The following is a 13045-nucleotide window of genomic DNA, read 5'->3' as shown; positions in this document are numbered from 1 at the left end:
AAGCAAAAATTTGAAGTATTTGTTAATGGCAACTATCTACTAAGTGCTTCCTACATGTCAGAGACTAAGCACCTTTAATATGCCTAGTAGAATACACACTAGAACAGAAATTTGTTTGCTGGCATATTTGTAACATGCACAAAAGTGCCTTGAACAAATATTTGTTGAATAGGGAACTTGCATAACAACTTAATAATATGATATTATTCTAGTTTTAAAGTAAAGAAACTATCTGAAGAAATGCAAGTCAACATACAGTCAAGAGACCTGAGAAACCTTTCTTTATAGCAGCACTATTCACAAGCCAAAATATAGAACCAAAGTGTCAGCCAAAGTACCCATTAACCAATGGATGAAAAAAGAAAATGTGGGATATATACACAATGGACTATTATTCAGCCAAAAAGAAGAATGATATGTCATTTGCAAGAAAATGAATGGAAGTGAAGATCATCATTCATCTTGTTAAAAAAAACAAGGCAGATTAAGAAAGGAAAATATTATATGCTCTCTCTCTCATATGCGGATCTAGTCCTTAAAAGAGAATGACTAGATTATGGAACAAGTTCAGGGGGAGGGCAAAGGGAAGGCAAAGGGGGATAAATATGATCAAAGTATTATATATATATATATATATATATATATATATATATATATATATATCTAAAGATACAATAATGAAACCTACTGAAATTGTTATAAGGAGGAGACAAGTGATAGAATGGGTTTGTGTGAATGTATGGAAATATTACAATGAAACTCCTTTGTTACAACTAATGTATGTAAAAAAAACCCAACAGGACTAGGGGCTTGGTTCAAGTAGTAGAATTCCAGCCTAAAAAGAATAAGACTCAGTGTTCAAAATCCTTAGTACTGCCAATTAAACAAAATAGAAAGGCCTAGAGGTATAGGTCAGGTACTCAGAGTGTGGGCCTAACAAGTATGAGACCTTTGGTTAAGTCCCTAGTACTACAAAACAGCAAAGCATCTCTTGTTCATTGACTGGAAGAATTAATGCTATGAAAATGGTTTAATTATCTATAGATTTGATATCATCATCATCAAAATTCCAATGACCTTCTTCACAGAAATAGAGGGGAAAAAATTCAAGAGATCATATGGAAACATAAAAGACCCCTAATAGCCAAACAATCCTGAGCAAAAAGAGAAATGCTGGAAGTATTACAATACTTGACTTAAAATTATGCTTCAGAGCCATAATAACAAAACCACCATGGTATTGGTACAAAAGATACATAAACCAATATAACAGAATAAAGGACCAGAAATAAGTTCATGCAGCTTCAGTTATTTGATCCTAAACAAAGACTCCAAAAATGTACATTATACAAAAACATACTTCAACTAATGGTAATCGGAAAACTAAATATCCATATATAAAAGACTGCAACTAAATCCTTAATAAATTCTATATAAAAGCCAACCTAGAGCTGGATGTTTGTTGCTCACACCTGTCATCCTAGCTACTCAGAAGGCTGAGATCTAAGGATTGCAGTTCAAAGCCAGCCAGGCAAGTGATACTCTTAGCTCATAAAGTAACAAATGATTCAATTAATACATAGACAAATAAACTGAATGGTTTGTAAAAGAAGTACAAATGGATGTTCAACATCCTCAGTCATAAAAGAAATGAAAATCCAAATACTGAAGTTGGGTGCTGGTGGCTCACACTTGTAACCCTAACTACTCAGGAGGCTGAGATGTGAGGATCACAGTTCAAAGCCAGCCTGGGCAGAAAAGTTCAAGTCCATGAGAATCTTTTTTTTTTTTTGGGTCCGGTCGTGGGGCCTGAACTCTGGGCCTGGGCGCTGTCCCTCAGCTCTTCAGCTCAAGGCTAGCACTCTACCACTTGAGCCACGCCACTTCCGGCTTTTTTCTTTTTGCTTATGTGGTGCTGAGGAATCAAACCCAGGGCCTCAAGCATGCAAGGCAAGCGCTCTACCACTGAGCCATCTTCCCAGCCCCTCCATGAGAATCTTATCTCCAATTACTAGCAAATAGCCAGAAGCAGAGATGTGGCTCAAGTAGTAAAGTACCAGTCTTGAGGAAAAAAGCCAAGTGAGAATGTGAGGCCCTGGGTTCAAGCCCCAGTACCACTAAAAAAAAAAAAATTGAGCTTACTACTCTAGTCAGAATTGCTAACATGTAATTCATGAAGATGAAGGAAAAAAAAGGAGCCCTCAGATATTGTTGATGGGAATGTAAATTAGCCCAGATACTATGGAAATCAGTATAGAGGGGCCTCAAAAACTAAAAAAAAAAATACCACATGAGCCAGCTGAGAGGAAGTAAGTCAGTATAAAATAGAGATACTGAAGTATGATTTACAATAGCTAGTTATGGAATTTCCCTAAGGTATAGCTCAACAGTTACAATGTATAAAGAAAATGTGATGTATATACAAAATGGAGTATCACTAAGCCAAAAAGAATAATGAGATTAAGCCATCTGAAGACAAATGGAACTGGAGTTCATTATATTAAGAAAAATAAGCCTGATTCAGAAAGACAAACATTGTATGTATTTTCTCGTATGTGTGATCTAGATCTAAAAAGCAAAAGCTATAAAAGGACATGACAAAAAAAGGAAAACTCAATCAATGGGTGTTAGGAAAGGGAAAAGGAAGATGAAAAGCAGCAGAATATCATGAAAGTATATTGCATGCAGATGAAAGGGAAATATAACCTATTTAAGTATGTGTAACAGTTAGATATGATGTCTCATGCCTATGACCCTAGCTGCTCAGGAGGGAGAGATCAAGATGATCAAGGTTTGAAGCTGCTTTGGGCAAAAAGTTCATGAGACCCCATCTCAACCAATAGAAGCTCGACTGTGGTGAAGTACATCTATTGCATCTATTCAGGAAGTGTAAAAAGAGGAGTCAAGTCCAGTCCAGTCTGGGCATAAACTCAAGACTCTATTCAAAATATAACTAAAGTAAAAAGGCTAGAGTTCAAACCCCAGTCCTGATACAAAGAGAAAAAAAATCATAAAAACCATCTTTAAAAGGAGTGGGAGATATCAGGCATGTTGGTTAGCTCAGTGGTAGAATGCCAAGCACAAGCCCCAGACTTCACACCCTAGAAATGCAACCAAAAGAAAAAAAAAGGAGAAAGGGAATAAAAGAGTAATAAGAATAAATATGATCAAAGTGCATTATACACAGATATGAAAACTCTCACAATGTATAATTAGTATGTTAATAAAATATATATATATTTTTGTCAGTCATGGGGCCTGAACTCTGGGCCCGGTCGCTGTCCCTGAACTCTTTAGTTCAAGGCTAGTGCTCTACCACTTGCGCTATACCCCCACTTCCAGCCTTTTCTGCTTATGTGGTGCTGAAGGATCGAATCCAGGGCCTCATGCATGCAAGGTAAGCACTCTACCACTGAGCCACCTTCCCAGCCCAATAAAATAATTTTTAAAAGTAAAGTATGAAAACAGTATCAATCATAAACTACTTCCTAATTAAATACTACTATATAAGGGAGATGAATAAGAAAGAAGATATTTCATAAAGGCGAGGAAATAGCATATGAAAATGTAGTCAAAAGCTAATTCAAGGTTTTGTAGAAATTTTGGAGTGTACTGGAACAGGAATAAGAGGGCACTGAAGGATTTAAAATGAAAAATATGAAAATTACTTACAGTTACAGAAAAACCTATTTAGATGGCTATAAGGAGAATGGGACAGAGGGGAGTAATCATGGGTATGAAGGATGAGATTTCTAGGTGAAAGAGTATAATGGTCTGATTTATTGTAATCAGAGAGAAGTAGAAAATAATGAAATATATTACTTAAATTTTTTTTTGTGAGTCTTGGGGCTTGAACTCAGGACCTTGGCACTGTCCCTGAGCTTTTTTGTTTGTTTTTATTTTGTTGTTGTTTGTTTGTTTTTGTCGGTCGTGGAGCCTGAACTCTAGGCCTGGGCCCTGTCCCTTAGCTCTTCAGTTCAAGGCTAGCAGCGTTCTACCACTTTGAACCACAGTGCCACTTCCGGCTTTTTTCTGCTTATGTGGTGCTGGGGAATCGAACTCAGGGCCTCATGCATGCAAGGCAAACACACTACCACTGAGCCACCTTCCCAGCCCTGTCCCTGAGCTTCTTTTGCTCAAGACTAACATTATACCACTTGAGCCACAGTGCCACTTCCAGATTTTTCTATTTATGTGGTACTGAGGTACCCAGGGATTCATGCATGCTAGACAAACACTCTACCACTAAGCCACATTCCCAGTCCCCTAGTGAAATATATTTAAGAGGCAAAATTAACAGATCTTGAAATGGATGTGGAATATAAGAAAAGCTTTATGGATTGCTACAAGATTTTGCCATGAGTCAGTGACCAGATGGTATTGCTAGTTTTTGAGATGGTAGAGAAGACCATAAATTTATATTTGCATATGTTGATGTTGAGATACCCTGTGATATTTAACAGTTAAGTGGATATAGAATCTAAAAGCTCATAAGATCTGGGCTAGAGAAATAAATTTGTGAGTCACAGTATAGAGATGACATTTGGAATCAAGAATGTAGCTAAGATTGCCTATAGAGAATATAAAAAGTAGGAAGAGAAGAAAATATTGAAAATGTCAATATTGAAAGGTCAGATAATAAGAGGGAACAGTATTTATGAATGAATGAACAGGATCACAGATCTAGAGTTACAAACTGGCTTTTTCACATGTCCCTCACAAAGTCACAGACAAATCTGTTGATTTTAAATTAAATTAAATTAAAATGTTTCTATACAGGTTCACTGGTTTGAATATTTTAGTCTTTTCATAAAAGAAATAAGAATGAAAAAAACTTCCAATAGTGGCAAAATATTAAGTCAATGTATATGACACTTTAATGTGATAGTTTGAATTTTTCCTCAGGATCATAGGAGACATGGTGATAAGAAAAGATAAATGGAAAAGATGTCTTTTATAAATAATTAAGAAGCAAACCATTTTATGAGTTGAGGCCCAAGTTAGCATGAAGTTATATAATAAGTCCTTTCCCGAAGGGGCTATTAAGTCTAAGGAACTAATATTTATTTCATTCTTGAATGTCTTTTTAAGTTATAAAAATATTGCATATTTACTACAGAAATTACATAAGGGATTTTAAAAGTTCATCTACAATTCTACCAGCTGTAGACTACCACTGTTGATATTACAGTGTATTTCCTTCCAGTTTTCTGTCCATACATATGCATGCACAAATACCACTTTAAAATTAACTGAGGCTTAAACTCAGGGCCTCATGCATGCTCAGTTTTCTTGCTCATGGTTGGTGCTCTACCATTTGAGCCATAACTCCACTCCAGGATTTTGCTAGTTAATTGGAGATGGAATTTTATGGACTCCTCTACTAGCTTTGAAACATAATCTTCCAGATTTTAGGCTCCTGAGTAGTTAGGATTATAGGTGTAAGCTACCAGTGCCTTACTATTTAAGTAAATAAATAAATAGATAGATAGATAGATTGATTGATTGCTTTTATGATGCTGAAGATCAAACCTATGGCCCATAGCTTTGTGCATGCTAGGCTAGTACTCCTATTGATGTGCTACAGCCGTAGCTTCTAAGTTCTTTACTAAATATAAATTACAAAAATCATAGAAATGAAATACTACCAATACTTCATGCCAAGGCCTTTATGAAGAAGACAACTCAATTATTTTAAGACACTAAGACTTAAGCACATAGTTGTTTGGATAGAATGGAATGATTAAGATTAAATTATTATAATTGCAGAAAAACTCAACCTCTTAAAGTGCAATAAAAGCAACATAATAAAGGGAAGAGGGTTGCTTTGGTGACAGTGATTGTGAAAAAGGCCATTTTTAGAAAAAAAAAGTACAATTACCATTCACTTGGTTGATTTCTGAGTTGGAGGACAGAATTTCATCTGCCAGTTTTTGTGCAGTAGGAAGAACTTCAGTGTGATGGGCCGTGATTAAATATTGAATAAACTTCTGTAGCTGGTCCCTGTTCATCTGGAAAAGGGTTTCTGAGATAGGAAGACGTAATTTGACTTGTTCTGGTTTACGGATCCTGTACAGTGAGAGTGCTACCACATGAGCACAGTAGAATATGTCCTTATTCCCACAGCCACAGGTCACAGAAGTGATTTTGCATCGATCAAAACTGATTGCAACTTTGTAAGTTACTGCTGGTTCTGAAGCAGTGGCTGGCTCAGTTACTGTGCCACTCAGATGGAAGCCTAAGAAAAAAAGAGAAAAATTCTGTTTATAGAGATTCTGTAGTAAGAAATTTTAAAGTGTCTTATTTTGCATTTCTATTAATCAATATACAATTTATTATATATTAGGTAGGCTTTGCCACAGGCACAAACATCAATGAAACTCAAATACTACTCTGCAGGAATACACAAGCTTAAAAAAAACTCTTTATTCTGGAGACAAACCAGCTGAAAATTTTCTACATATATATGCTTTTTGGGATGGTGGGTAGCTCATAGCTTTTTATCACAGTCTCAAAATGGTTAAGAAGGAAATCTCCAAAAATTAAAAATTCCTTTGAGCTTGAGATGTAGGCAAAGGTAAGTCCACAAATAATGTCAGTAAAATCTAAAGCAAGGTGAACACTACAAATGAAAATAAATGAAAAGAATTTCATGAGGAAAAACAAGGAAGATTAAGGACAGTATTTCTTCCTTAAAATTTAAAATTCTAACAGCTGGATGTCAGTGGCTCACACCTGTAATCCTAGCTACTCAGGAGGCTGAGATCTGAGGATTGTAGTTCGAAGCCAGCCCAGGCAGGAGATTCTCCAATTAACTGCCAAAAAGCCAAAAATGTAATTGTGGATCAAGTGGTGAGAGTGCTAGCCTTAAGAACAAAAGCTCAGGGACAGTGTTCAAGGCCTGAGTTTAAGCCCCAGGACTGGTGTGCACGTACAAATCTTAAAATTCCAAACTGGTGACCACATGGAATCCCTAAAAGGGGAACAACCTAAATTATAGAGGGTAGAACTTAATGCAGCAGAATTTTGTAGTCTTAGATCTCTACTCATTAGGTACACCCAACCAGCACCAAAAACTCTGAAAAGCAGAGAGAATGTATCTTTAAGTTACAACTACATTTAAAAACCCAAGCCATTCCCTATATTGTTTAGTTCTTTTTTTTTTTTTTTTTGTCGGTCGTGGGGCTTGAACTCTGGGCTTGGGTGCTGTCCCTGCGTTCTTCAGCTCAAGGGGAGCACTCTACTGCTTGAGCCACAGCACCACTTCCGGTTTTTGAGTGGTTTATTGGAGATAAGAGTCTCACAGACTTTTTTGCCCAGGCTGGCTTTGAACCGTGATCCTCAGATCTCAGCCTCCTGAGTAGCTAGGATTACAGGCGTGAGCCACCAGTGCCCGGCTTTATTGTTTAGTTCTTTAAATATGATTCTTTCCCTTTAATAAGAATTCATCTAACAATTTTAACCAACAAAAGTTTAATGAGGCCTTAGGACTTCCAGGCCTAAGAATGCTAACAAAAAAAGGAATGTCATGTGACCATCAAATATTTCTGGGACTTGATACAACAGTGTTATATTCATTTAACACCTCATCACAACAACTTTAAGCAATTAATACTGTTCTCCTTATTTTAACAGTGTGTAAATGGAGTACAGAAATGTTATTTACCTAAGGCTCTACCAAGTAATAGACCTGGGATTTGGAACCTGGGAACAGTTCATTTTATCTTCATTATATCATATTACCTGTGATATAATCCTTAAAACATAAGAATTACAACATGGTATTCCAGCTGCTATAGAGATAGGATCAAAGGTAAGGTTAATTCCAGATTATTTAAAAGGACCACACACTGTGAATGGGAAATAAATTTTAAATTATTTTCATTTGTTGGGGGAATATTTGCCAAATGTTAAAAGATAGATGCATAAGTTTTAAAGTTATCATTGTGACCTGGAAAAAAATTTAAAAAGCAGAGAAAGTTTTCTGAAGTTTAAATTTCAGACAATCATTGTTAAATGGTTAAGTAAAATAAGACTCAAATTTAGTTGTAAAACTTTGCAAAATTATCTAAAAGATAAAGAAAGATGCACATTACTTTCCAGAACAAGAACAGGACAATAATTCATCGTTTCCAAGTATATATATATAATTTTATTTTATTTTATTTTATTTTTTTGGGGGGTCCGGTCGTGGGCCTGAACTCTGGGCCTGGGCGCTGTACCTCAGCTCTTCAGCTCAAGGCTAGCACTCTACCACTTGAGCCACAGCACCACTTCCGGCTTTTTTCTTTTTGCTTATGTGGTGCTGAGGAATCGAATCCAGGGCCTCATGCATGCAAGGCAAGCACTCTACCACTGAGCCACCTTCCCAGCCCCCCAAGTATATTTTTAAAAGACCACTGAGGGGTTTTTTTTTACCATCTAAACTAGCTTTAAGTTTTAAAATATTTACTTGTCATTTATTTTAAAAAATCAAAAAGGTTTATTCAAGTATGAGTATGTTCTTATTAGTTAAGGACAAAGGGGAGAATTGCAGGAGTGAGGAGCAGTTCTTCTCCAAGCATGACTGCTTACTCAGCAGTAAGACTGCTGTCTTACTGTCTTACTGTGGCCAGTAGAGTAAGATAGCTAAGAGTACATCATACTAGGAATTAGGCAACCAGATATGCTATTTACTCTGTAGTCTCAAGCTACTCCCTTTACAATGTTAACGTTAGATTCCTTTTCAGTGAAATAATGACAATACTTTCTCTGTCTATCCTTCAAAAGTACTTTGTGAAACTCTACTACAGATACTATTATGGCTTTTAAGCAGTTTTTGTTAATAGGTCTCCATGTTAAGGGATTCAGAAATAACTTCCCCAATGGCCAAGTTTCACAGTGGTTGAAACAAAATTAGAAAGTATATTCTTAATTTCCTTTGGAACACTCAAAAGTAACTAGTATCTTCTTTTTTTTGGTGGTATTAGGGTTTAAACTCAGGGCCTTGCACTTACCAGGCAAGTGTACTACCACTGGAGTCATACCTTTAGGCCTTTTTGTATTAGTTAATTTTTCAGATATGGTCTCTTGATTTTGGCTCAGGACCAGCTTTGAATACATCTCTACATCCTGAGTAGCTGGGATTACAAGTGTGGGCTACCATTCCAGGCACAGTATGACAATACTAATTCGGAGACTACACATAAGAACATTAAAATTTCTTTTCCTTTTTTTTTTTTGTGTCAATCCTGGGACTTGAACTCAGGCCTGGGCCCTGACCCTGAGCTTCTTTTGCTCAAGGCTAGCACTCTACCACTTGAGCCATGGCGCACATCCGGCTTCTTCTGTTTATGTAGAACTGAGGAATCAAACCCAGACCTTCATGCATGTTACGCAAGCACTCTACCACTAAGCCACATTTCAAGCCCTACTTTAGAATTTCAAATAAGGTAGATATCACTATGGAAAAGTTTAGGTTCCAAGCCCCTGAATGATCAAGGTGAGTTGAAACATTTCTGCTTCATCGGTTCAGCACTCTGGGCATACTTGGCCTGCAGCACAGACTCTGAGCCCAAGTTTTATCTTCTCTTTCTGCATGAAAATAAGTAAGAATATTGGTTAACTCTGAGGCAGACAGTCATCAATGGATATATTATTAGGATGTAAGCCCCCAAAAGATAGGACTCTCTATGTGTATTATTCATTATTATGATAGTTTGGATGAGTGTCCCCTGATCTTCCCCCCCCCACCCCCCAGTCAAAAAAAGGTTCATCACAGTTTCTCTCTGCTTTCTGACTTGTGATGTGACTAGTCTGCTTTATCACAAACTCTTGCCATGGTATACTACCCTTTCCAAAGGCATAATGCCATGAGGCTACTTAATTTGGAGCTGGAACTTCCAGAGCTATATGTTAAAATATATTTTTTTCTTTTATAAGGTAATTGCTTAAAATACTGCATTCTAATAATATGAAACTAAGTAATACAACTACTATTAAAAAAAAAAAACACAAGCCACACTAGCTGAAGTATGCAAAAAGGATTGGATCTCAGCCTCCACATTTTTGAGCTGAGAAACTTATCTAGAGGTCTGTCAAGGTTCACTTTACAGCCAGGCATGGTGGTAACATTTTTCCCAGTTAGTTGTGGTATAGGCAGAAGGATCACAAGTTCAATGCCAGCTGGGGGGAAAAAAAGAAATAAGGTATCAAGACCTTTCCAGCCTGGGCAGGAAAGTCTGTGAGACTCTTATCTCCAATAAACCACTCAGAAAACCAGAAGTGGCACTGTGGCTTACATGGTAGAGTGTTAGCCTTGAGCTGAAGAGCTGAGGGACAGCACCCAGGCCCAGAGTTGAAGTGCCATGACTGCCACCACCAACAATAACAAGAAAAACCAACAAAACTAAATAAAAACAAAAGGGCTAGGTCATAGTTCAAGTAGCAGGGCACTTACCTACTATGTATAAAGCCTTGGTCTAATCCCCAGTGTTGGGAGGGTGGGTATGGATTTCTTGTTACATTTTCACATGTACTTACATTTCAGTTAATCTCATCCCTTAATCACTGTCCCTTCCCCCCTTCATCCCTTTCCCAAAAAATTTCAATTGGCTTCATTGTACAAAAATATTTTTCAAAAGCTAATCATATATGGCTCCCTAGAGACTTTGGCTACAGTTCATGATGCTCCTAGGGACACATTCTGTTGAGCTGGGTAAATGTTTGAGCTTCATCAGCTGTATTAACACTAGTAAAGCCTAGGCTCCAGGCACTGAAAAGCCAAAGCGATTCTGCAAAAGTTTCTTCTCTGGAGGTTCCATCTTCCATTCCTCTCTCTTACAAAGTAAACCAAAAGTCAGTTTCAAATATTTGTACTCCTTGTCAGATTGTAATCTAGCAGATTTTGTAGTGTAATTACTCCTGAGAATAAAGTAACATATAATAGATCTAATATGACATTTCTTTCTTAATGCAAATAAGCTACCACAAACATGTTCATTAATAATCTAATAATTTAAGAAAACATGTAGAAGCCTGATTAAAAAAAAAAAACTTTTACTCATTCTCGCATATATTTATTGAGTGCTATATGTGCTCACTTTTTACTTTTTTACTTTTATTTAGATATTTTTCATTTAAAAATTTATTGTAAAGGTGATGTACAGAGGGGTTATAGTTACATGTCAGGTACTGAGTACATTTTTTTGAACAATGCACCTCTTCCCTCATTTTCTACAAGTTCTTTCCCTTCTAACCCCTTTATTTATTTATTTATTTTGGGACCGGTTGTGGGGACTGAACTCTGGGCCTGGGCGCTGTCCCTCAGCTCTTCAGCTCAAGGCTAGCACTCTACCACTTGAGCCACAGCACCACTTCCGGCTTTTTTCTTTTTGCTTATGTGGTGCTGAGGAATCAAACTCAGGGCCTCATGCATGCAAGGCATGCGTTCTACCACTGAGCCACTTTCCCAGCCCTTTAATTTTTTAAATTGTTATTATAAAGGTGATATACAGAGGGGTTAACATTTCATAAGTCAGGTAATAAGTATATTTCTTTTTGGACAATGTCACCCCCTCCCTTGCTCTCTTCCCTCCCATTTTTCCCTCTGGTCTCCACTCACAAGTTGTATAGTTTATTTTCAACAGTGTCTAGTGATTACCACAGCTGCATTTGTTCATCATTTGTCCCTCCATTTCTATGCCTCCCATTTTACCCTTTCAAAGACAGATAAATGAACAAACAAGACAAAAAAAAAAAAGAAAAGAAAAGAAAAGAAAAACAGTAATAAAGAAAAATCCTCTTGGTTCCATTACCTGGAGTTAATGTTGATAAATATTATTTTATATGATCAGAGGCACATAATCATTGTATCTTTGTGTTCCCCTCCTTATTTAGACAATTTTTAATAAATAAAAAAGTACAGAGAACAGTGTAAATTCCCAAGTATCAATCACTCACCTTCAACAATTATCAACAAAGAGATAAATGCATTTAATCCTTACTTCTCCCCCTAAATTTTAGCAAAAATATTTTAATGTAACAGGAAAAGTAATGAGAAGTAGGAAAAAATAAACATTAACTGCTTCATATAAAATCAATGGGAGATAAAGACTCCTGTTATTCTTTCTCAATTCTGTCTCAATAGAATCCAAATTCCTCAGGGATTATGTTGAAGAAAATCTGAGAATATAATTTCTTTGGGACAACCTGGTATGCATCTCTAAAATACAGGAACTATCCAGGTATTGTACTATATATCTAAAATTCCAGCACTTGGGATTCAGAAGCAGGAGAATCACATATGTGAAGCCAGCTAGGGCTACACAGTAAGTTCCATGCCAGCCTAGGTTGAAAAGCACACTGTATTTGAAATAAATATGTAAGAACTTAAAATTCATAGTAACAGTCTGAATCAGTATTTAGACTTCTATAATAGAGGGGTGTGTGTGTGTGTGTGTGTGTGTGTGTGTGTGTGTGTGTGTGTGTGTGTGTGTGTGTGTGTGTGTGTGTGTGTGTGTGTGTGTGTGTGTGTGTGTGTGTGTGTGTGTGTGTGTGTGTGTGTGTGTGTGTGTGTGTGCGTGCGCGCGCGTGCGTCCTGGTACTGGTGCTTGAATTCAGGGCTTAGATGCTGTCCTTGAACTTTTGTGCCCAAGGAAAGTGTTCTACCACCTCAGCCACAGCCCCACTTTCAGCTTTTTTGGTGGTTAATTGTTGGTAAGAGTCTCATAAAGCCTGGTGCTGATGGCTCATGCCTGTAATCCCAGCTACTCAGGAGGCTGAAATCTGAGGATCAAGGTTCGAGGCCATCCCAGGCAAGAATGGCAGTAAGATTCTGATCTCCAACTGACCACCAGAAAACCAGAAGTGGAGCTGTGGCTCAAAGTGGTAGAGCACTAGCCTGAGCAAAAAAGCTCAGGGACAATACCCAGGCCCTGAGTTCAAACCCCATGACCTACAAAAAAGAAGTCTCATGGACTTTCCTATATGAGCTGACTCTGAAACACCATCCTCAAACCTCAGCTTCCTGAGGATTACAGGTGTGACAGCACATTATGGTTTCCAT

General features: G+C 37.2%; 1 protein-coding gene across 2 annotated transcripts in view; it reads right to left on the bottom strand.

Moving 5' to 3' along the window:
• The window catches only part of LOC138803409 (zinc finger SWIM domain-containing protein 5), a 121227-nt gene that overhangs the window by 34139 nt on the left and 74043 nt on the right, over positions 1 to 13045 (bottom strand). For both annotated transcript variants that reach the window (XM_069987371.1, XM_069987372.1), the window contains exon 2: positions 5882 to 6238. In XM_069987371.1, the coding sequence (XP_069843472.1) occupies positions 5882 to 6238 (357 nt within the window). The remainder of the gene's footprint in view (positions 1 to 5881; positions 6239 to 13045) is intronic.

Source organism: Dipodomys merriami, unplaced genomic scaffold, assembly GCF_024711535.1.
Source record: "Dipodomys merriami isolate MVZ:Mamm:240054 unplaced genomic scaffold, mDipMer1.0.p SCAF_34, whole genome shotgun sequence".
In the NCBI taxonomy this organism is placed as follows: Eukaryota; Metazoa; Chordata; class Mammalia; order Rodentia; family Heteromyidae; genus Dipodomys; species Dipodomys merriami.
The sequence above is the reverse complement of the archived record's forward strand: the minus strand, read 5'-3'. Positions and strand labels throughout refer to the sequence as shown.